At 46.0% G+C, this 21,903-nt stretch overlaps 1 protein-coding gene across 4 annotated transcripts in view; it reads left to right on the top strand.

Annotated features, from left to right (window-relative positions):
* Positions 1–20,061, top strand: part of TUFT1 (tuftelin 1) — a 43,812-nt gene extending 23,751 nt beyond the window's left edge. For 2 of the 4 annotated variants that reach the window (XM_030846362.3, XM_070044407.1), the window contains 10 exons: positions 3,304–3,390; positions 4,329–4,418; positions 6,288–6,353; positions 9,396–9,509; positions 13,484–13,612; positions 14,197–14,291; positions 16,927–17,032; positions 17,909–17,992; positions 18,892–18,992; positions 19,579–20,061. In XM_030846362.3, the coding sequence (XP_030702222.1) occupies positions 3,304–3,390; positions 4,329–4,418; positions 6,288–6,353; positions 9,396–9,509; positions 13,484–13,612; positions 14,197–14,291; positions 16,927–17,032; positions 17,909–17,992; positions 18,892–18,992; positions 19,579–19,642 (936 nt within the window). In that variant the 3' untranslated portion in view covers positions 19,643–20,061. Of the gene's footprint in view, positions 1–2,482; positions 2,523–3,303; positions 3,391–4,328; positions 4,419–6,287; positions 6,354–9,395; positions 9,510–11,726; positions 11,869–13,483; positions 13,613–14,196; positions 14,292–16,926; positions 17,033–17,908; positions 17,993–18,891; positions 18,993–19,578 lie in introns of all 4 variants that reach the window. The other 2 variants (XM_070044406.1, XM_070044408.1) reach the window with 2 other exon arrangements.
* The last annotated feature ends 1,842 nt before the right edge of the window (positions 20,062–21,903 follow it).

Raw genomic sequence — 21,903 nt, 5'->3', positions numbered from 1 at the left:
AAGCTTAGTTCACCTCCACTGTTTCTCCCTCCTCTCTTTCTTCCTATAGACATGGGAGAGGGAACGGCTGACTTCGTCAAAGGGACCTTGTGGCTTGACTAGGAAGAACCAGACCTGCAATGCTAGCTCCTGGCCATCTCCTGGAAGGATCTTAATCAACACCAGGAGACCACAGTCAGTCTGTAGTGACTTTGGTGCAACCCGGCCCCGGGCATGGGGATGGATGGGATGACCTTTCTAGGTGCTTATCCACTGTCCATGTTTAGCTGCTGGAAGTTGTGGAGACCGGTGGGAAGTGTGTTTATGGAACTTATTTTTAAAAATTAGAACAATTTTTGTTATTTCTTTTTTAAAAACAGCTTTTTGAAATGTACTTCACATACCATACAATTGACTTGGTTAAAGTGTACAATTCAGTGGTTTTTAGTATATTCACAGAGTTGTGCAACCACCACCACTACTAATTTCAGAACATTTTCAGTCACTCCTTCTAGCTCCTGGCAATCACCAATCTACCTTCTGTCTCTATGGATTTGCCCCTTCTAGACATCTCATATAAACAGAATCACACAACATGTGGCCTTTTGTGTCTGGCTTCTTTCACTTAGCACAGTATTTTCAGGGTTCAGCCACGTTGTAACATACATCAGTACTCACTGCTTTTAACGGCTGAATCATGTTCCCTTGAATGAATATACCACATTTTGTTACCCATTCATCAGTTGACGGACATTTGGGTTGTTTCCACTATCTTTTATGAATAATGCTGCTCTGAATATTCATGTACAGGTTTTTGGGTGAACATATGTTTTCAGTTCTCTTGGTATATACCTAGCAGTAGTGAAATTGCTAGCTCATATGGTAATTCTATATTTATGTTTAATCTTTTGAGAAACTACCAGACTTTTTCCCAAAGCATCTGCTCCATTTTATATTCCCATCAGTGATGTATGAGGGTTCCAGTTTCTGTACATCCTCATTAACACTTGTTATTGTTCATCTTTTTGATTATATCCATCCTAGTGGATGTGAAGTGATATCTTGTGGTTTTAATTTGCATTTCCCTGATGACATCTTTTCTTATGCTTATTGCCCATTTGTATATCTATCTCCTTTGGAGAAATATTTATGCAAATCCTTTGCTCATTTAAAAATTCAATTGTGTTTTAATTGTTAAGATTTAAGGGTTCTTTCATATATTCTGGATAATAGACCCTTATCAGATATATGATTTCGAAAAAAATCTTTAATTTTTTCCCATTCTGTGGGTTTTTCTTCTGTTTTTACGTTTTCTTTCTTCTTCTTCTTTTTTTTTTAAATATTTATTTATTTATTTGGTTGCACCAGGTCTTAGCTGTGGCAGGCAGGCTCCTTAGTAGTGGCTCACTGGCTCCTTAGTTGTGGCATGCAAACTCTTAGTTGTGACATGCCTGTGGGATCTAGTTCCCTGACCAGGGGTCGAACACAGGCTCCCTACACTGGGAGCGTGGAGTTTTAACCACTGCACCACCAGGGCAGTCCCCTGCTTGCCCCACCTTTAATGGTAGTTTATAACATCTTTGTATCCATAAATGGGTGCTTAGTGTTCTAGTATACACATACCATAATTTCTTTAATCCTCCATTGTTGGACATTTTGTCTATTTCCATGTTTTGCAGCCATAAACAATATTTTGTCGAGCATATATGTTACTAATTTGTGAATGTGCTTTAAAATACAAGTGATAAAGAACTACTTTCTCAATTGTTAAAGATTCAAGCATGGTATACAGAGAAAAATGTGTAAATCCCCTTTTACAACCCCCTTTCCATGAATTTGCATATATGTACGGGAGTATTTATGCTAGTTTAGCTAAATTTATTTCATTAGGATGAATTTCCAGAAATAGATTTGATAGGTTAAAGAGTAAATATAGTTTATTTTAAAATTTTTATTTATATTTATTTTTGGCTGAGTTGGGTCTCAGTTGCTGCATGGGCTTTCTCTAGTTGCGGTAAGCAGGGGCTACTCTTCATTGCCATGTGCGGGCTTCTCATTGCGGTGGCTTCTCTTGTTGCGGAGCACGGTCTCTAGGCACGTGGGCTTCAGTAGTTATGGCACAGAGGCTCAGTAGTGTGGCTCACGAGCTCTAGAGTACAGGCTCAGTAGTTGTGGTGCACGGGCTTAGTTGCTCCATGGCACGCGGGATCTTCCCAGACCAGGGATCGAACCCACGTCCCCTGCATTGGCAGGAGGATTCTTTACCACTGCGCCACCAGGGAAGCCCCCAAAGACTAAATATAGTTTTAAGTCTTCTGATCGGAATTACCAAATTGCCACCCAGAAAGGTGGTGACAATTTACCCTTCCACCAGCAGTGGATGAGGCTGCCTGTGTGGAGTTAATTTAACTGGAGTTTTCTTTTTATTGAAGTAGAGTTGATTTACAATGTTGTGTTACTTTCAGGTGTACAGCAAAGTGATTCACATTCTTTCTCCTTATAGGTTATTACAAAGTATTGAGTATAGTTCCCTGTGCTATACAGTAGGTCCTTGTTGGTTATTTATTTATGTATTTTGTCTGTGTTAGGTCTTTGTTGCTGTGTGCCAGCTTTTCTGTAGCTGCGGTGAGCAGGGGCTACTCCTCGTTCCGGTGTGCAGGCTTCTCACTGCAGTGGCTTCTCTTGTTGTGGAGCACGGGCTCTAGGCACTCAGGCCTCAGTAGTTGCTGCACATGGGCTCAGCAGTCGTGGCTCGCGGGCTCTAGAGCGCAGGCTCAGCAGTTGTGGCACACAGGCTTAGTTGCTCCGTGGCATGTGGGATCTTTCCCGACCAGGGGTCGAACTCATGTCCCCTGCATTGGCAGGAGAATTCCTAACCACTGAGCCACCAGGGAAGGCTTCTGTTTTATATAGTAGTATATATATGTTAATCCCAACCTCCTGATTTATCCCTCCCCCCCACTTCCCCTTTGCTAACCATAATTTTGTTTTCTATGGGTCTATTTCTGTTTTGTATATAAATTCATTTGTATCATTTTATTTTTCTAAATTCCACATATAAGCAGTATCATATGATATTTGTCTTTCTTTGTCTGGCTTACTTCACTTAGTAAGATAATCTCTAGGTCCATCCATGTTGCTGCAAATGACATTATTTCATTCTTATGGCTGAGCAATATTGTATTTTGTGTGTGTGTGTGTGTGTGTGTGTGTGTGTATGTGTATATATATACACCACATCTTCTTTATCCATTCATCTGTCAATGGACATTTAGGTTGCTTCCATTGGAGGTCTCTTAATTAGTGTTGTTTTCCTTATTTCAGGTGTACTTGAAGGGGAAGTCAGGAGACAAGATGATCCATGAGAAGAATATTAACCAGCTGAAGAGTGAGGTCCAGTATATCCAGGAGGTGGGCACCCCTTCCCTTCGTGGAAATGACCTAGGTCATTTCTCTGAACCTCACATTTATTTGGCTCCCTTCTTTTGTAGGTTCTGATTTTCTCCCTTCTGCTCCCTTCGTATCTCCAAAGCACCATGCCCCCTCATGTGTAAATATCATTTCTGACCCTTCCATTCATCAACCAATCCATTAATCAACAAATACTTATTAAGCACCATGCACCTAGCACTGTCCCCCCAGTCATCCTACCTAAAGTTGCCAGCCTTGCTTCCTTACTTTTCTTTTTTTTTTTAACATATTTATTTATTTATCTTTTGTTTATTTTTTTGGCTATGTAGGGTCTTAGTTGCGACACACGGGACCCTCGTTGTGGCACGCGGGATCTTTCGTTGCGGCGCGTGGGCTTCTCTCTAGTTGTGGCATGCAGGTTTTCTCTTCTCTAGTTGTGGCGCGTGGGCTCCAGAGCATGTGGGCTCTGCAGTTTGTGCCACGCAGGCTCTCCAGTTGAGGCGCATGGGCCCTGCAGCGTGTGGGATCCTAGTTCCCCAACAAGGGATCAAACCTGTGTCCCCTGCATTGGAAGGCGGATTCTTTACCACTGGACCACCGGGGAAGTCCCCTCCCCACTTTTCTTAACCCTCACTCTGGCTCATGTTTCTTCTTGGCACTTGTCACCATGACATATTACATGTTTTACTTATTTGTCTTTTGGGTTGTGTGTCTCCACAACTAAAATGTTAGATATACCAGGGCACGGTTTTTATTATCTTGTTGCTTGTATAGGAGGGACTGCGTTGCAGCCCCACTTGACTAGAATCTCTCCTTTCCCAGCCGGTACTTAGAACAGTACCTGACTCATAGGAGTATGGGTTGTGGATAGGCACAAAGGTGGGTGAGTTGGTGTGCTCTCTTTCCCAAAGCTAAAGCCTCTTGCCCTCTCCTCCCAGGCCAGGAACTGCCTGCAGAAGCTCCGGGAGGATATAAGTAGGAAGCTCGACAGAAATCCAGGAGATTCTCTCCATCAACAGGAGATACAGGTAATAGGAAATGGTCCATGGTTGGGTCCCCACTGAGGAGGTGGGGTTGTACCATTTACCAGTCACCCAGTGGGTGCCGAATCTAATGCCGCTGCCAGGAAAGGCGAGAATACAAGTGATGCTGGCTTCTCTGAGCACTCACAACATTGTTAGGGCTCTCCGGCAGATGGACACTTGTATTCACACTAATCAGCCTACATACAAGCACACCTGTTCCTAAAACATGTGCAAAAATTGAATTTATATCAATAAAATTATTAAGTTAATGGCAGGCCATCTTATATATAAGGATTCTGTGATCAATCTTCTTGTAGTACAAAGTCTTATAAAGAGACAATTAACCTATAAATCCGAACTTCTCATAAGCTGATCTTGCTTAATTTGGTGATGCTTGTGGTGTAAATTGGAAGTCTTGGTCCTTGTCTATTATTACTGTCTGTGTCTATAGCTATCTCTACCCTGGGACAGGAAGCTCCTCCAGGTGAGGGTTCACCCCCTGACCCTCGTCTCTGTGTCCCCACACCTCAGCCCAGGGTCTGGGATGCACAAGGTCATCAGTAAATGTTTGTTAGACCAAACTGGTTGGAGAATCCCTCTTGGGGTGGATGATCCTGGGATCCTGTTTTTCAGTTCTTCAAAAATTTGAGGATAGAAATGTCCCCAGGAGAGCAGAACTATCTCTTCCATGACTTCACCCTCATCTTCCCTTAGATTCCAAGCTGTGTCTCCTTCATTTGCTTTTGGTTTGGTTGCGGTGGTCCTTCTCCAGTAGATCCTGCCCTCATTCTCCTAAGGGGAAGAGTGACCTAGCAGCTAGTGCCAGCAAAATTACCCTTCGTCTTGGGCATGTGCTAGGCTTGTGTGGTGGATTCTCCTTAATTCATTTTGCTTTGGCTGGAGGTAAGACTTTCACTGCCTGAGCTCACATATGGCTGGTGGGAGGTGCTTTGTCTAGTGACTGAAGAACCTAATGTGTTCAGAGCCCGGAGGTCCAGGCACCTTGTTTACACAAAACGGCAGTCGTATGATGACTAATTAGGCTTTGGGTTGGAAAGAACTGCAGCAAATGCCGCTTCCCCTTTTGATTTATGTTGTGTCAGACTTTGTCAGGATCCCCGAGGGGCAAAGGAAACTGTTTATGGCAGACAGCAGCTTGTATTTCCTGGGCTGCGAGGAATGTGCCTGCACATTTTCCAGTCTGCTGAAAGGTTTTAGCCTGGGGTTTCTTTCCTCCTCCCAACACGGCTAGATAGAGTATTCCCCCTCAAGGCTGCACATGTTTCTCCACTCCCTCTTTTCTCCATTTTCCCACAGAGCACTAGATGTCTTTTTTTCTTTTCTTTTCTCCCTTCCTTCCTTCCTTCTTTTTCTTCTTCTTCTTCCTCCCCCCTTCTCTCTCTCTCTCTCCTCTTTCTTTCTATCTAAGATTTGAACTCTTAGAAGAATAATGTTTCAAAAATATATGATACTAAAAAAAACGATACAAATGAACTTATATACAAAACAGAAATAGACCCACAGACATAGAAAACAAACTATGGTTACCAAAGGGGAAAGCAGGGAGGAGGGATAAATTAGGAGTTTAGGATGAAAATATACACAATACTATATATAAAATAGATAACCAACAAGGACCTACTGTATAACACAGGGAACTATAATCAATATTTTTTAATAATCTATAAGGGAAAAGAATATGAAAAAGAATAGATATATATATGTATAACTGAGTCACTTTGCTGTACACCTGAAACTAACACAAGATTGTAAATCAACTATACTTCAATTAAAAAAAAACAAGGAGAAGAATGTTTCAAAGTTGATTGCTTGGGATTGTTTTCACTACCAATTTTATTTTTCTTTGAATAGGTGGTGCTAGAAAAGCCAAATGGCTTTAGTCAAGGTCCCCTGACCCCACATAGCAGCCCACCCGAGGTAGGTAACAGGGAAAATAGTGGTAACTACTGCTTGGCCAAGAGGCAGGAAATAATCCTTCCTGATCCTTTTGTTTATTGCTTTCTCTCTCTCACTAAATATGAGAGTAATATTTACTTGCTGTAAAAATTCAAACAAAGGAGAAATATATAAAGTGTAAATTTTCCTTCCCCAATCCCACTCCTTGAAAGTATTTAAGGTTAACAGATTGAAGTGGGTGGGTCCTTTTATTTATTTAATTTTTATTTTTTTGGCCTTGCTACGTGGCTTGTGGGGTCTTAGTTCCCTGACCAGGGATCGAACCCACACCCTTGGCAGTGAAAGCGCAGAGTCCTAACTGGACCGCCAGGGAATTCCCGTGGGTGGGTCCTTTTAGAGCAGTGCTTCTCAGCCTTCATTGCCCATTAGGATGGCCTTGGGAGCTTTAAAGGACGCAATATCTGCGTGCCATCCCTAGAGACTGTAATTTAACTGGTCTGAAGTGTGGCCTACGCATCAGGACTTTTAAAAGCTCTTCATGTGATTCTAATATTTAGCCTATTAGTTCTAATATTCTAGTCTAAAGTTCTAGAGTGTTTTTCTATACACAGACAACCATATTTAAAAGCCATATGTATCTGTGTATATACACTAATAGATACACATGCACCATCTATACATACATGGATAAATGTCTGTATATAATATGCACATACTTTTCACAATTCCAGTTGTGATAAATACATTATTTCTTGCTTGCTTTTTTATTTTTTTAAGCTGAAAAGTATATATAGCCTTCTTTCCATATTTGTATGTGTAAATCTATCTCATTCTCTTGAACGACAAAGTATTTCCTTCCATAGCTGTACTTTCTTTCCCCGCCCCAACTTTATTGACGTATAATTGACAAATAAACATGGCTGTACTTTTTTTTAAATGACATTTGTTATTATATATTTTGTGATTACATAATAATTTAAGACACACATATTGTAGAAAATTAGGGAAATTCAGAACCACAGAAAAGTTGAAAGAAGAAAAAAATATCAATTGTATTCTACCCAGAGAAAAACCAGTTTGGTGAAATTTCCTTTGTTTTTCCTTCAGTGCAAATATATATTTATGATATTGAGATTAGACTGTATATAGCATTTCGTTGCATTTGTTTCTTTGCTTGGGCAGGTATATTTTTGGATTAGGTTTGTTTGGCTCTCAAGTGCAGAGCTGAATCAGACCTTCCCATCAGTTCAGGGCTCATTATCATCATTGGTCCCATAAAGACCTCTCACTGCTTTCACTTTTTTTTTTTTGTCTCCCCCACCAAAAGGTACTCACTCTAACATATTCAATATATGATTTAAATATGCCTATTAAATATGATTTTTTAATTAATTAATTTATTTGTTTTTATTTTTGGCTGTGTTTGGTCTTCGTTGCTGCGTGCGGGCTTTCTCTAGTTGCGATGAGCAGGGGCTACTCTTCGTTGCGGTGCACGGGCTTCTCATTGCGGTGGCTTCTCTTGTTGTGGAGCACGGGCTCTAGGCACGTGGGCTTAGTAGTTGTGGCATGCAGGCTCAGTAGTTGTGGCGCACGGGCTTAGTTGCTCCGTGGCATGTGGAATCTTCCCGGGCCAGGGATTGAACCCGTGTCCCCTGCATTGGCAGGCGGATTCTTAACCACTCCACCACCAGGGAAGCCCGTTTTTAATTTTCATAATGGACTTGTGCTGTATTTCTGTTTTTTCCTTTTTTTATCCAACACCATGTTTTTAGGCTCTATCTATGTTGCTGTGTCAAAATCTGGTTTGTTGTCTCTAGCTCCTGCATGTAAAGTTTTATAACTCCCTTTTTTCTCTTCATACTGTATCATTAAATTTTTCCTTGTCATCAGAGAGTCTTATGAGAATGCCATTTGAAATAAACACATAACAGTTGTGCTCCAGGAGGAGCCTTTTCAAACGTTCTCACCTGCCCAGCAGCATAGGCGCAGACATAGGGGAACTGACCAGATAACTTACTGACGGCTGGATTTGGAATGTTGTGATTCTAGCCACTTACTTTAGATGTGCAGTTTGGATGTTTCCCTTCCCCGAATCACCATATTTGGCAAATATGCTGTTGGCAACAAGTTATAATAATACCTGGCACTATCTGTTCAGCCTTTCTTCTCACAGGCTCCAAGCCCTACCGGATATTATCTTAGTTTTGAGGCAGGCTGTAAGGCAGGGCGTGGTAAGGAGTCTTTTCCCTGCTTCCCAGATAGAGAAACAAGGCCCACAGGACTCAGTGATAACACAGCCACCCAGGGACCCTGTCCGCTCCTCCCAGCTGAGCTCTGTGCTCTGGTTTGAAGGTGCTGCTATTTCCCCGCTGTGCAAGACCGGGAGGGACTTTTCTGTCAGACTCAAGGGAGCTGGTAACTGAAGTGCAGCAGAGATGGAGGCGAGAGCATACATGCCAGTTTGGGTGTGCCTGGGGGAGAGGCTCACAGTAACCTCAGTGAGACACCTTTTCCTCCATCGAATCAGATTTCTGGACTTATTGGGTGCTTTTGCCTTAAGCTGCCCATCTGTCAGTAACCCTTTATCTGCTGATCTTTGTGCTAAGTGCAGAGAACCACAAAAGACGTGCCTTTGGGACATGCCCCTCATGATGAATGTGGCACAGTCCCTGCCCTTGGGGAACTGTAGTCCAAAGCGAAACATGGTCCCTGCTCTCAGAGAGCTCTAGTCTGATGGAAGCAGGACAGACACGTGAGAACGGCATAAACATACCTGTTCATTAATCAGTTGATACACGTATAAAGATTACTACAGTGTGTCCTAAAATAATCAGGTGATTGGAAACTAGTTAAGTTCTTTAAGGTATGAGAGTGTTTTCATATGAATAACTCAGAACTCCTTAGTGCCTATGACTGACTAACTCTCCCCTTGTGCGATGTGAATTCTTTTGTGAGGGTGGTCTGAGCAAGATGGTCCAAACAAGTGTGCGTTGTCGGGGGGACCTCGTCTTACCAAGTCACAAACATAGTAACTTCACCTTCCCTTCCCTCCTCTGGCTGCAGGTGGACACCTATATAGATGAAGATGTCGAGAGCTTGAGGAGGACCGTGCAGGACTTGCTTGTCAAGCTGCAGGAGGCTGAGCGGCAGCACCAGTCAGACCGTGTGGATTTTGAGGTGAGATTTGGGATCTGGGGAGAAGGTGCCCTAAGGGTTGGGCCACTGGATACAGGTGCAGATGAAGTCTTCCTGGCTGGAGTGCCATCAACTGGAAAGGCTAGGCTCTGCGGCCTGGAGCACTTCCTGTCTGCTTTGCCCTTTCCTGGATATTTATAGTTTTTGTTGTCTAAGCCTAGCTCTTGAGTCTCTGCTCTACTGGAGCAGAGTGGTGATGCTGGTCTGGGAGAGCAGGTACTTCAGAAGTCCTTTCTATAAGGACTGCTGGGCTCTAGGCACCATGCAGGCAAGGACTGTTGCTGTCCAGTTCACCACTGCATCCCCAGTGTCTGGGACAACACTTGGCATCAGGTGGGTGCCTCTTAAGTGTGGACAGGGTGAGTGGATGAATTGGTGTGGCCTTAGGAAGAACTGTGCCCATGGAGTCAGGGGACTTTAGATCAAGACTTGGCTTTACAACACAGAGCTCTGTGATCTTTTTTTTGAAATTGAAGTATAGTTGATTTACAATGTTTTTAGTTGTACAGCAAAGTGATTCAGTTATATACACATATATATATTCTTTTTCAGATTCTTTTCCATTATAGGTTATTTCAAGGTATTGAATATAGTTCCCTGGGCTATACAGTAGGTCCTTGCTGTTTATCTACAGTATATATAGTAGTAGTATCGGTTAATCCCAAATTCCCAATTTATCCCTACTCCTGCCCAGAGCTCTGTGATCTTGAGTGAGTATCTCAATTATTGCTATAAAAGTAATACTAGGTTATTGTAGAAGATTAAAAAAATACAAAAATCTCTATATAGAGAAAGCCCCCCACTTTTAAAAGTATGTGACGTCTTCCATGCTTTCCAGACAATTCTTTGGGTATAAGATGAGGTACACTGGGCAAACAGAGCAGTTTTCCTAGCTGCTCTGTGTGAGAGTAACCTTCTGTTATCTGGTATTGTTCACCCACACATAAAGTACTTTTTAGGTCAGAAATATGTAATCATAGGATTCTGCCCTGCCCAGGCTTGCCAGGGTCTGGTGGAAAGAGGAATCCCAGCCTGAACTCTTCTGTTTTATGGACTAAGAGAGAGAATTTTTTTTTTAGGCCACACCACGCGGCTTGCGGGACCTTAGTTCCCTGACCAGGGATCGAACCCGGGCCCCCGGCAGTGGAGGCGTGGAGTCCTAACCACTGGACCGCCAGGGAATTCCCTAAGAGAGGGAATTTTGAGAGGTGTATTGAGGGTGAGGACGAAGGGCAGTGAGAGTGATCAACTGCCTCAAGAGTAGTCGAAGTCTTACCTGAGTGAGTAGTTTAACTTCCCTAACCATCAGTTTCAACTTCTGTACAAAGGGGTCATGAAATATACCTCACAGGTTTGATGTATGGATTGAGTGAGGTAATATATGTAAGTATATTTATTATTCAAAGGGTTTTAGAAATAAAAAATATCCTATATTTTTCTTAGTGATCCATTTAACACATGGGTTTTCTTATCCTAAATAATTTGGGCTTAGGGTAATACTAAAATTAGTTTGTCTCAGAACAGAGTAGCTGTGCAGTAAAGGAGTTTGTTGTATCTATTTCAGATTCCACAATTTGTATAATTAGGTTGACAATGAATTGGTTCAATGACCAGCTGTTCCTTACCTTATTGGAGTAGAACAGGAGGAAGGGGAGGTCGAGGCTGTAGCACTGACCAGACTGTGAATTTTAGAAAGAAATTTCTACATTGAGAGACACTGTGAAGTACTGGTTGGTTTTGGCAGCATACGGGGGGCTCTGCTGGCCCTGGGTTTCAAAGCTTGAGCAAAAGTGTCCTGAGTAAAAGCCCAAGGCTAGAAGACCCCTGACAGCTGTTAACCACACGCCCATGGCTTCTTACAGGGGGCTGCCCTTTAACCCCAAGGCATGCAGCACCCACCTACGATAGGAGATGCTCCTTGGGTTTCTCCCACTGTTGGGGTAGGTCACCACACCCTCTTATGATTAAGAGGTTCCCTTAGGGCAGAGCTGGCTGGAGCTATGGGACTGATGTGGCAGAGGAGTGTGTTTTTTTCCTTTGTGATCCTACAGCTGGGTGTGAGGATCATCTGTGGCCCGTTAATGCTGTACTCCGAGCACACATCAACCTGGGTGCAATGTTTGTGTACAGAAATGAGAGGCCTTATTTTTTTTTTTGTGGTATGCAGGCCTCTCACCGTTGTGACCCCTCCCGTTGCAGAGCACAGGCTCCGGATGCGCAGGCTCAGCGGCCATGGCTCACGGGCCCAGCCACTACGCAGCATGTGGGATCTTCCCGGACCGGGGCACGAACCCGCGTCCCCTGCATCGGCAGGCGGACTCTCCACCACTGCGCCACCAGGGAAGCCCGAGAGGCCTTATTTTTACATTCCCGCCCATGGGGCTGGCCTGTTCCAGGCTAATATGAGACATTTGAAGGCTTTTCTCTGTATCTCCTGGTGAATTAGACTTTCTGGTCTCCTTTTCTGAATATGCGGGGTAGGAAGGGCAAGGTTGTCAGTTACCCTGAGGAAAACCTCATGGTTTCCCGTTCTACTGGCTCCTGGCCGTTAGGAGGGATTTGCCGTGAGTTTGCTCTGGACAGAGCTGTGTGCAGCATGGACACATCCCATCACACATCATCCCGTGCTTTGCTTTCTCCTCCTTGATTCTGACTTGGGAGGTGCCAGACAGACTGGTTGCTGGTGTTCTGTTTTACCAGGTCTGGTTAGGCTTTCCGGAGGCTACTTGGATTCTTTTTTAGTAACTGACTGGGGAGTCAATATGGGGTATCTGGGAAGCATTGAAACGGATGACGAAGTAACCGGGTTCTGTCATTCTTTGGCTGTGTAACCTTGAATAGGTCAGTTGATATTTAGTTGTGAAAGGAGAGGGTTGGACTAGATGACCATCAGTTCCATTCATGATGTTAGGGAGCGGTGGCTGTGTGCTCGGTGTTGTGCTGAGCTCTGGAAAGGTAACAGTGCCCAAGGTCTCTGCCATCATGAAGTTGATGGTCTCCTGGGGGGTGCACACAAGTGACCGGACAAAATCTGCTCAGTGCTATAAGAGGGAAGGGCTGTGTCTTCTGTGGACACACAGGGAAGGACTCCTTACCCAAGCTCAGAGCTCCCTAGAAGAAGGGATGTCTAAGCTGAGACCTGAAGGATGACTGGAGTTGGCAAAATGCACGTGGGAGGAAAGGAGGCAAGTTCTTACTTTTTCACTACAAGTGCTGCTTCTCTCCTTTCCAAATTGGCTTATCATCCTTGACAAAGAGCGAATGCTTCCTGGTGCTAGTAGCCCTTCCGGGTGCCATTTTGGCCTTTCCGGTATTGCTGGAAGTGAGGACGAGGAAGAGTGGGAGACAGAAGGAAGGACATGGAGATCTCCTCCCCTGGATTTTTTGTGTTTGCACGAGGAGGAAAGCTGAAACACTGGGTTACGCTTGGGTGGCACTGGAGGGCTGGTGGGGATTGTTGACGAAGTCATCCATCTGGAAACCGGTGCTTGTGGGTTCCAGGTGTCACTCTAAAGTAGAGCTTGATCAACTCTGTGACAATTAACCCTGCAAGTGGAGTTAATCTGCTAGTCTCCTGAGTGGTCCTGGAACAGTGAGTGGGAGACAGCGGTGTGCTCATCAGGGTTGCCTCCCTCCTCCCATCACTGCACCCAGATTCCTGTTTTTTTTGTTTTTAATATTTATTTATTTATTTGGCTGTGCTGGGTCTTAGTTGCGGCGTGTGGGATTTTTAGCTGTGGCGTGTGGGATCTTTAGTTGCGGTATATGAACGCTTAGTTGCAGCATGTGGGATCTAGTTCCCTGACCAGGGATTGAACCCGGGCCCCCTGCATTGAGGACACGGAGTCTTAGCCACTGGACCACCAGGGCAGTCCCCCTCCGGGTTTTTTTTTTCTAAGGTTTTTATCCATGTTTGTCCCTCTGCCTGCTTAACGCATCCCCATCCTGTGTCACAGGTCACACTCAATCGGTACCAGAGAGAAGCAGAACAGAATCAGGTGGCCCTTCAGAGAGCAGAGGACAGAGTGGAACAGAAGGAGGCGGAAGTCGGGGAGCTGCAGAGATGCTTTCTGGGAATGGAGATGGTAACTGTTGGACTCTTGCTCTTCAGCACTCAGACTCCTGGGCCGGAAGGCGCCTGGGGATTGACTGAGGTGGTCGCAGGGACTGTCCTTCTCTGAGCAGCTCCAGAAAATCACATTTCATAGCTTCCTTTGGCAAATACCTTTGAGGACCTTTCAGCCCTTAAGGAATGGGAAGGTCTTTCTCTGTCTAACTTAGCCCTTGACAACTAGAGTTGAACCCATTTCCATTTCGGGCGGGTTCTTGTATAGCTGCCCTTTGGCCTTTGAAGATGGTTCTTCAGGAGCCACTCAGCCTGGTTTCTTGGGGACTGGTAGCCATAGTTGGCAGGGGGGCCTGGATAATGCAGGGCCGGACTCTCCCTCTGGGCAGCTGGGTGAGGCTGAGAAGTTTCTATGTGCTGGGGTGGGAAGGGTTATCCCGGACAGGGGAGAGTGCCCCATCAAACCAGCTTGGGCTGCTGCTCTTTGGCAGCTGTCCCAGGCCCAGCAGGGGCTGACTGCCAGCCCTAGCGCCCATCTCACCCCAAACGCAGGAACTGTCGCCATCTCCTCATCTTAGGTTTTCTTCCCTTTGGCCCATCCAGGAGCATCAGGCCTTACTGGTGAAGGTCAGGGAAGGGGAGACAGCTCTGGAGGAACTTCGGAGCAAGAAGGTTGACTGCCAAGCAGAACAAGAAAAGTAAGGACTCTGGTTCACTGTGAGGTTGGGGTGCAGGGAAGGGAGGGCACAGACCTGGGGAGGAAGCTGGTGCTGATGTCAGATTTTCCAGCTCTGACTCACCATGTCTCTGCTCAGTGTGGGGCCCTGCCCAGGGAGACACTGCTGGGGAGGCTCCCATCTCCAAGGAGCTCATTTTCCAGGGAGTAATAACCTGAAGAAAGGGCTTCTACAGTTTTAGAGCCAGGGTCAAGCAGGAGCTGGTAAAGTGTCTGCCGTTGTGGCACATCATTCCTTGGTTGTCATACTGGATGTGGAAGAGGTGTTATTACACCACAGCTTACTCCCCCCCAGACAAAAACCAACTGTAAACTATCTGAGGGTAAAATTGAATACTTTCCTCACAAGTCGTGCTGATGAAAATAAAATGAGCAGCTTCGTGGAGAGCTACTGAACTTCTTTCATCTGAACCATCTCAGAAACTGAGACCCACCTGTCAGCAGTGGCATCTAGGGGATCTCTGAGATCCTTTCTACTCCAGGCTTAGAGGATTTTGCGAATTCCCTCTGATCAGAGGGGATCAGAGGCCCCAGACCAATGAAACCTACAGGGCAAAGATTGAGCCATTCTTGGACCTTCACAAATTTAGAAATTTTTTACGCTGTTGGCAAGTAATATAGAAGATCTCAGATGGTAAATCAAATTTTTTAAAATAAAGTTATTTATTTTTGGCTGCATTGGGTCTTCATTGCTGCACGTGGGCTTTCTCTAGTTGCGGCGAGCGGGGGCTACTCGTCATTGCAGTGCGTGGGCTTCTCATTGCGGTGGCTTCTCTTGTGGCGGAGCATGGTCTCCAGTTATGGCAGGCGGGCTCAGTAGTTGCAGCTCACAGGCTCTAGAGCGCAGGCTCAGTAGTTGTGGTGCACAGGCTCAGTTGCTCCGCGGCATGTGGGATCTTCCTGGACCAGGAATCAAACCTGTGTTCCCTGCATTGGCACGTGGATTCTTAACCACTGCGCCACCAGGGAAGTCCTGGTAAGTCAAATTTAACATTAGTATATTGGTCTGGACTTCATTGTATAAGTTGGACCTTTCTAAGTTCAACAGACATTACCTGAAGGGCCTTCTAAGGAATTCCAAGATGAACCGACACAATCCTTGCCTTCTTGGACCCCTCAGTCTTCTGGGGGGTCCTTTTCTCTCCTTTGGGATATCCTTGATCTAGGCCTGCCTGACATGAAAAATGCAGACATCTTATTGTAGCCTTCTTTCAGACTTCACAGCAGAATTGCTTGATTTTTTAAAAAAATTTTTATATACATTTATTTATTTATTTTTGGCTGCATTGGGTCTTCGTTGCTGTGCGCGGGCTTTCTCTAGTTGCGGCGAGAGGGGGCTACTCTTCATTGCGGCGCACGGGCTTCTCATTGTGGTGGCTTCTCTTGTTGCGGAGCATGGACTCTAGGCGCACGGGCTTCATTAGTTGAGGCACGGGGGCTCAGTAGTTGTGGCTCAAGGGCTCTAGAGTGCAAGCTCAGTAGTTGTGGTGCACGGGCTCAGTAGTTGTGGTGCACAGGCTTAGTTGCTCCATGGCATGTGGGATCGTCCCGGACCAGGGCTCGAACCCGTGTCCCCTGCATTGGCAGGTGGATTCTTAACCACTGCGCCACCAGGGAAGCCCCAGAATTGCTTTAAATTACTCAGCACTCCCTCCTCAATGGTGGAGGTGCTCATGGGCAGGAGACTGAGTGGAAGGAGCAGGAGAAACACAAAAGACCAGATAATCCAAAACTGAGACTTGGGGATGGCAAATGACAGCTATGCATCATGAATGCTGATTTTTTAAATAAAAGGAGACTGAGTAATAGGGCACTGGAGAGCTGAGGGTGACAACTTAGAATGTTTGAAGCTTAGGAAGGATGAGTTTGGAGGCTCAGATTGCACTGTCCCCCACGCCGAGCACTGCCCATCTTCTAGCAGTGGGCGCTTGTCTGTTTCCTCAGGCAGACCCAGAGGGTAATGGGTACCAGCAATTCTTCAGCGCTCTGAACTCCTGGACTCCCCAGCCGCCTGACCTTTGGAGATCTTGGCCCAGTTTGCTTAGAAGAGGCAAAGGAAGCAGCAGTGGCTGGGAATCAGGAGACTTAGAAATGGACTTGTGTGAAGAGGCTTTAAGGGTCCTCAAATCTTATCTCCCTCTTGATATAAAATCCCTGCCAAAGCTTGATGGTCTAGGGTATCATAATCCCAGCTTGTACTTGAATCTTTCCAGGAAGGAGGAGTTCATTACACATGAGGCAGTCCACTTTCTGACAACTTTAATACTGAAAAAGTCTTTCCTGTGTTAATACAAGAACTCCTTCCTTGAAACATCTACCTATTGGCTCTAGTTTTATCCGTAGAACTATCCGGAATGACTTATCCTTTCTAACCTTTCCGAGCCTCAGTCCCCTTATTTGGACTAGATGATCTCTAGTGATGCTTCTGATGTGTTGTTCTAAGGTGTCCCACCACCTCCTCCTTATAGCAGACCACTGGGGAATCAGGCAGAGGGAATCATGCCTGATCGTAAGCCCCTGAGCCCAAGGCCCTTACTGTGACTGGGTGGAGAAAGCATCTTTTCCCCTTGTCTCAGCCTTCCGGTCTTAATCCCCAGAGCTGCTAACCTGGAAAAGGAAGTGGCTGGGTTGCGGCAGAAGATCCACCACTTGGATGACATGCTTAAGAGCCAGCAGCGGAAAGTCCGGCAGATGATAGAGCAGGTAAGCAGGGTTAGATCTTACCCTGCTCTGGGTTACCCCCTCTGGAAGTTTCCACATTGTCTAGCCCTGTTTTCCTGTCAAGTCTACACCTTTATTGATTTATTTGCTTGGGTATCTTGGCTTATATTCATTAAGTGTCCCGTAAAACATTTATGGCAACCGATTACTAGGTTAGGGTGATTGGGATTTGCTTTTCTCCCATCTTTCCCCTACTTGTTTGGTTATTTGCCTTGTGCGTTCCCCTGGGAGAAGAAGGACGAGGTTATTCTCGCCCACACGTTGAAGAGTGCTGGTAAATGAGTAATTAAGTCCCAGTAAACTCACTTATCTGTGTGTAGATTTTCAGCCTTTGCCCCTCATGCACATTTTCTGCCTTCCCTTGCCTGAGCTAGGGTAGCACACTCAGAATATGCCATTTCGTAGAATCGTTTTGAGAATTTAAGATACCCTAATTGGGAGGGCATAGTTGCTGCATGTCAGCTCCATGAGGGCTAGGATTTTTCTGTCTTGTTCACTGCTGTTGCCCATTCTCTAGAACAGGGCCTGTCATAGGGTAAGCACTCAGTAAATATCTCTTGAACCAATACATAATTTGTATTTCCCAAAGTCAAATGGAAGGGGTTTTGAAATCATCCATTACTTTGGATTATCAGGGTGGTGTTCCCCTCAAACCCCTGCCCCCACACCTGGGGTAATCAAGAGTTTAACACTCACTGAAACAAGGCTTTTATAGAAAAGCTAAGCCAGCCACGTGAGAGGTGCAAAACTCTGCCCTTTGTCTCTGCTGGCTCCCCCGCCCCGGCAGCAGGGCGAAGTGCGATGAGTATGTAATGAGTCATTTCAGAACAAGCTTCAGTGTCTGCCATAACTTTGCAGCTCCAGAATTCAAAAGCTGTGATACAGTCAAAGGACACTGCCATCCAGGAGCTCAAGGAGAAGATCGCCTACCTGGAAGCCGAGGTGTGTGTTCTGGGCAGCCCTGGGAAGGGAGCAGACTCTTGAAGAAAAAACTGGACATAGGGAGGGGGAGATTCCGGAGGGGGTCTCGATCCTGTCTAGCTGCTGCTCGGAAGTGAGTAGCTGGGGTGGTTGGATGATCTTCAGTTCCGCCGAGTGAACATTTTCTAAGACTCTTCAGGGAGTTGCAAACAATGGTAAGACCTGTCCCCACTCTGAAAGGATATATCCTCATGGTGCAAGCCCTGTGCCACATAGCAGCATGGAGGCCAGCCCTTCATTTTGACTATATGGGCTTGGCAGAGGAGCTGACAGTGGAGCTGAGCTTTGAAGGAGGACGCATTCTACGGGTGGAGTCTTCTCCTTGGCTAAGGCGATGGGCTCGATTAGCTAATGAGTTCTTGGTCTGATTTCTACCATACCTCAGGGCCCCTCCTGTCCATTGACTGACTACCTGAGATTGCTTTGCAGCCATTGTGTGAGGGTCCCAGCTAGTGGGGGAGATAAAAAGAAATGGGAGACAGGGTTGTTTATCTCCAGGGAGATTGCAGTCTAGATTTATAGATAAAATACATTTAAAAAATACCTAAGAATACTTTATAGAAAAGCATATGGACAAACATAAGTAAATATCTCAGCAGACTATAGGAAATTATATGCAGGAAATGTATAGAGAGGATTTACAGGAGAGGATCAGTGCTGCACAGTTATTGAGAGAACGCGCCTTCAGGGAAGGAGGCTGGAGTAAGTAAGTACTGGAGGGAGAGGGCATCCTGGTGGCACACACGGTAGGGGTTGGGGTGACAGCAGCGCACAGAGGTGGAGACCAGAATGAGCTGGTTAAATGTGGCACGGGGCAAACCAGAGGAAGCCCAATTCTAATCTCATAACTTGTGTTACAGAATTTAGAGATGCACGACCGGATGGAACACCTGATAGAGAAACAGATCACCCATGGCAACTTCAGCACCCAGAACCGGACCAAGACTGAGAACCTGGGCAGGTGAGTGGGCATGAATGGAGTGGGCCCCAGGTAGGAAGTGAAGGAAAGAGGGACAGAGCCGTGGGAAGGAGACCTTTAGTGCCAAGGCCAGGATGAGGCTCTTCTAAATCCAGCTTCCTTCTCTCAGTCTCGAATCTGACCCATTCTCCACCTGAGCCACTGTCTAACCAGCTTAGAGTAGAGCCTGATACCAGAACCCCAAAGAGGCCCGTGAACAGTGCTAGAGGCGCCTGAAGCCCCTAAAGTCGTATGCAAAAATTGTGAATGTATAGTAAGGGCATATTTCCAGGGAGAGGGCCTTTTGTTTCCAAGAGATTCACAAAAAGGTCCAAGACTGAAAAAAAAACCAAGAATCACAGCCATACCCACCCCTAAGGTGTTCAGCTGCACCTTCTCTTTTCCCCACCCCTGCCACCAGACAAAAGTACCAGTCCCCTAACCTCTTAGCACTGACAATTACTATTTCAAGGCATGAGAACCGAGATCAGCGGGCCCTGCAGGATAGAATCCAGAGGCAAACTGGAGGGGTGGCTCTGTGAAGGGTGGGCAACAACAGGGCACTCAGCGTTCCCGACTCTCTTTTCAGCGTTAGGATCACCAAGACCCCCAGCCCAAAGCCCATGCCTCTCATCCGAGTGATGGAAACATGAGCTGAAGGAGACAAGATGCTGCTGTTGCTGGTGCCTCTGGCCTGAGGAGCAGCCCACCACCCCTGGAGGCTGCCGGCCCTGACTTTGACTTCCCGACTGCTCCCTTCATGGTTCCGAACGCCAGTCCTCTACGCTGGGTGGACGGGGGATGAGCTCCCCCTCTGGACACTGCAGCCTCTGGAGGCCGGCGATATCCTGCCTACAGGACCCAGGGCAGTAGCCTTATTCCCATAGTTACTATTTTTCTCTGTAGCAGAGCCTCCCTTCTGTTGTAGACTGGAGTTTGTAGCCGAGGCCGGTTATTCTGCCCCAGAAGCCAGGCCCTCCGCAGGTCAGGAGAGGTGACAAGATCTACCTCAGCCCTAGAGGCTGGAGGCACAGATGTCAGCAGTGATTGGAGAGTGGCCCCGGGGCATGAAGTTCCTTCCTTAAACACAGCTCAGTTCTTAGCAACAAACTGTTTGTTTTTCTAATTGCTCCACCCTCAGCCCATGCTGACCTGGGCCTCCTGCAGACAGACAATGGGGCTACCTGTCATGGCCTGTGAACCTCAACTTTGACTGGACGGCCTTGTCTTTTGGGGAGGGGGAATGTCCTTCAGGGAGTAGCTCATAGCAGAAAGGTTCTGTGAGACCACGGACAGTTACGGGCGACTTCTGTCTGTTGTGAGGACTCCCAGAATCTCTTAGGGTTTCCCCCTAAGTTGCGGAGCAAGATACACCTCATTCTTCTCGACTCAGAGCCTAAAAACTGTTTTCACTGGGTTACATCAGTCTCAGCGAAGAAACTCTCATGGTATTTATTTTGCTAAGTTATTGGTGTTTTTGCTTACAACTGATTAAATACCAAGAGTTCAGAGTTCTGCAGCCTTCTCTTGCGGTGTTTGGATTTGCTCTGACAGAGGGAAAAGAGTGTTCCCAGTGGACTTGTCGATTTCAGAATGATGTCATAGTCTTTTTCTCTCTTTCCTGCTGCTTTTCCCTTCCTCCTCCAAACCTCAGGAAGGCAAGTATTGATATATTCGCCCTGAAGCATCTGGGTCTGGGTGTCTGTTGTTTGGGGGAAGAGAGCAATCAGGAGGGATTGAATTCTTTCCTTAACCCCTCTTCACCCCTCTGCTCCACAGTCAGTTTGTTACCCTGGCTCTGAGTGAACCTGCCACTCATCGAGTTTCTTTAGGGCTCTTCCTGCAGCCTTAAGGAGGAGATAAGCGTCAGAATGTGGTACCGTAGGACACAGAAAAATGAAAAATAAAAATTAAGTCTTTAAGTTCTACTTGGCTCAAAACCAGAAGCCTTAAGTCTGTGGTTTCTGTGCATCAGGTCTGAGCTCCCATGCTGGCTTTGTCCATCGTGTTCTGGTGTTCTGGTGTTCTCGCCATTCCCATTTGTGAAACGAGGGGGCTGGACCAGATAATCTCCATGAGCCCTTCCAGTTCTGATATTCTTTCCTGTGGCATGTTCTTTGTGGGGTGAATTTAATAAATTATGTTAATGTGTCTCTTTGAGCTCCTGGCCTGGTTTCTTTTCACTTTTCAGGGAGGATGAAAGAGCATAATTTTAGTGCCTCTTGCAGGTGGGCACCCTGCTGTCCACATCTGGGAGGTACGGAGACATCCCCAACACGATGATGTGGGGACTTTGTGGCATTCAGAGGAGTTAGCCTGTCTCTGTTAAACAGCTCAGCTCCATAGTCTGAGTCCGCATTGCAGGAGGTAGCCCCTAACTTGAGCTCTGACCCTGTCTGGGGTGGTGGCCTTGTGGGATCCCTAAGGTTGGCCACTGCGTGTCTTCCTCAGTTGGAAAAGATCTGCTGACAGACAGAGGTCCTATGATTACTTAGAGGTTTACCAATCAGCACTGGAGGGAGATGACTAACTCCATGTGCTTCGCAGAAATGAAAAGTACTCTGGAAATGCTGACTGCAGCTGTTTGAGGCTTTAGTTTTTGGCTATCTCTAGGCATCATTCAATTAATCCACTGATCATCTTTTTCTTTCTGCCAAAAAATGTAGTTGACTGCAGGGCCCAACGGGGACATAGCTAAATTTACACGAATCTTCCCTGTACCAAAGAAACTAGAAATGGAACCCCTGTCATCCCTGGCTGCATTTCCTCTCTAGTCCCCTTTCTCCTTCAATCAAAAGAATGTAAATTTTTCTCTTGTGACTTTTCTTCCCCTGTCTGCTTCTCAGCTAATTCACATCCAGGCTTCAGGATGCACTGGATACCTCCTTCCATTCCAGACCTGGGTTTGTCTTCT

The sequence above is a fragment of the Globicephala melas genome, chromosome 1 (assembly GCF_963455315.2).
Source record: "Globicephala melas chromosome 1, mGloMel1.2, whole genome shotgun sequence".
NCBI classification, from domain to species: domain Eukaryota; kingdom Metazoa; phylum Chordata; class Mammalia; order Artiodactyla; family Delphinidae; genus Globicephala; species Globicephala melas.
The sequence above is the reverse complement of the archived record's forward strand: the minus strand, read 5'-3'. Positions and strand labels throughout refer to the sequence as shown.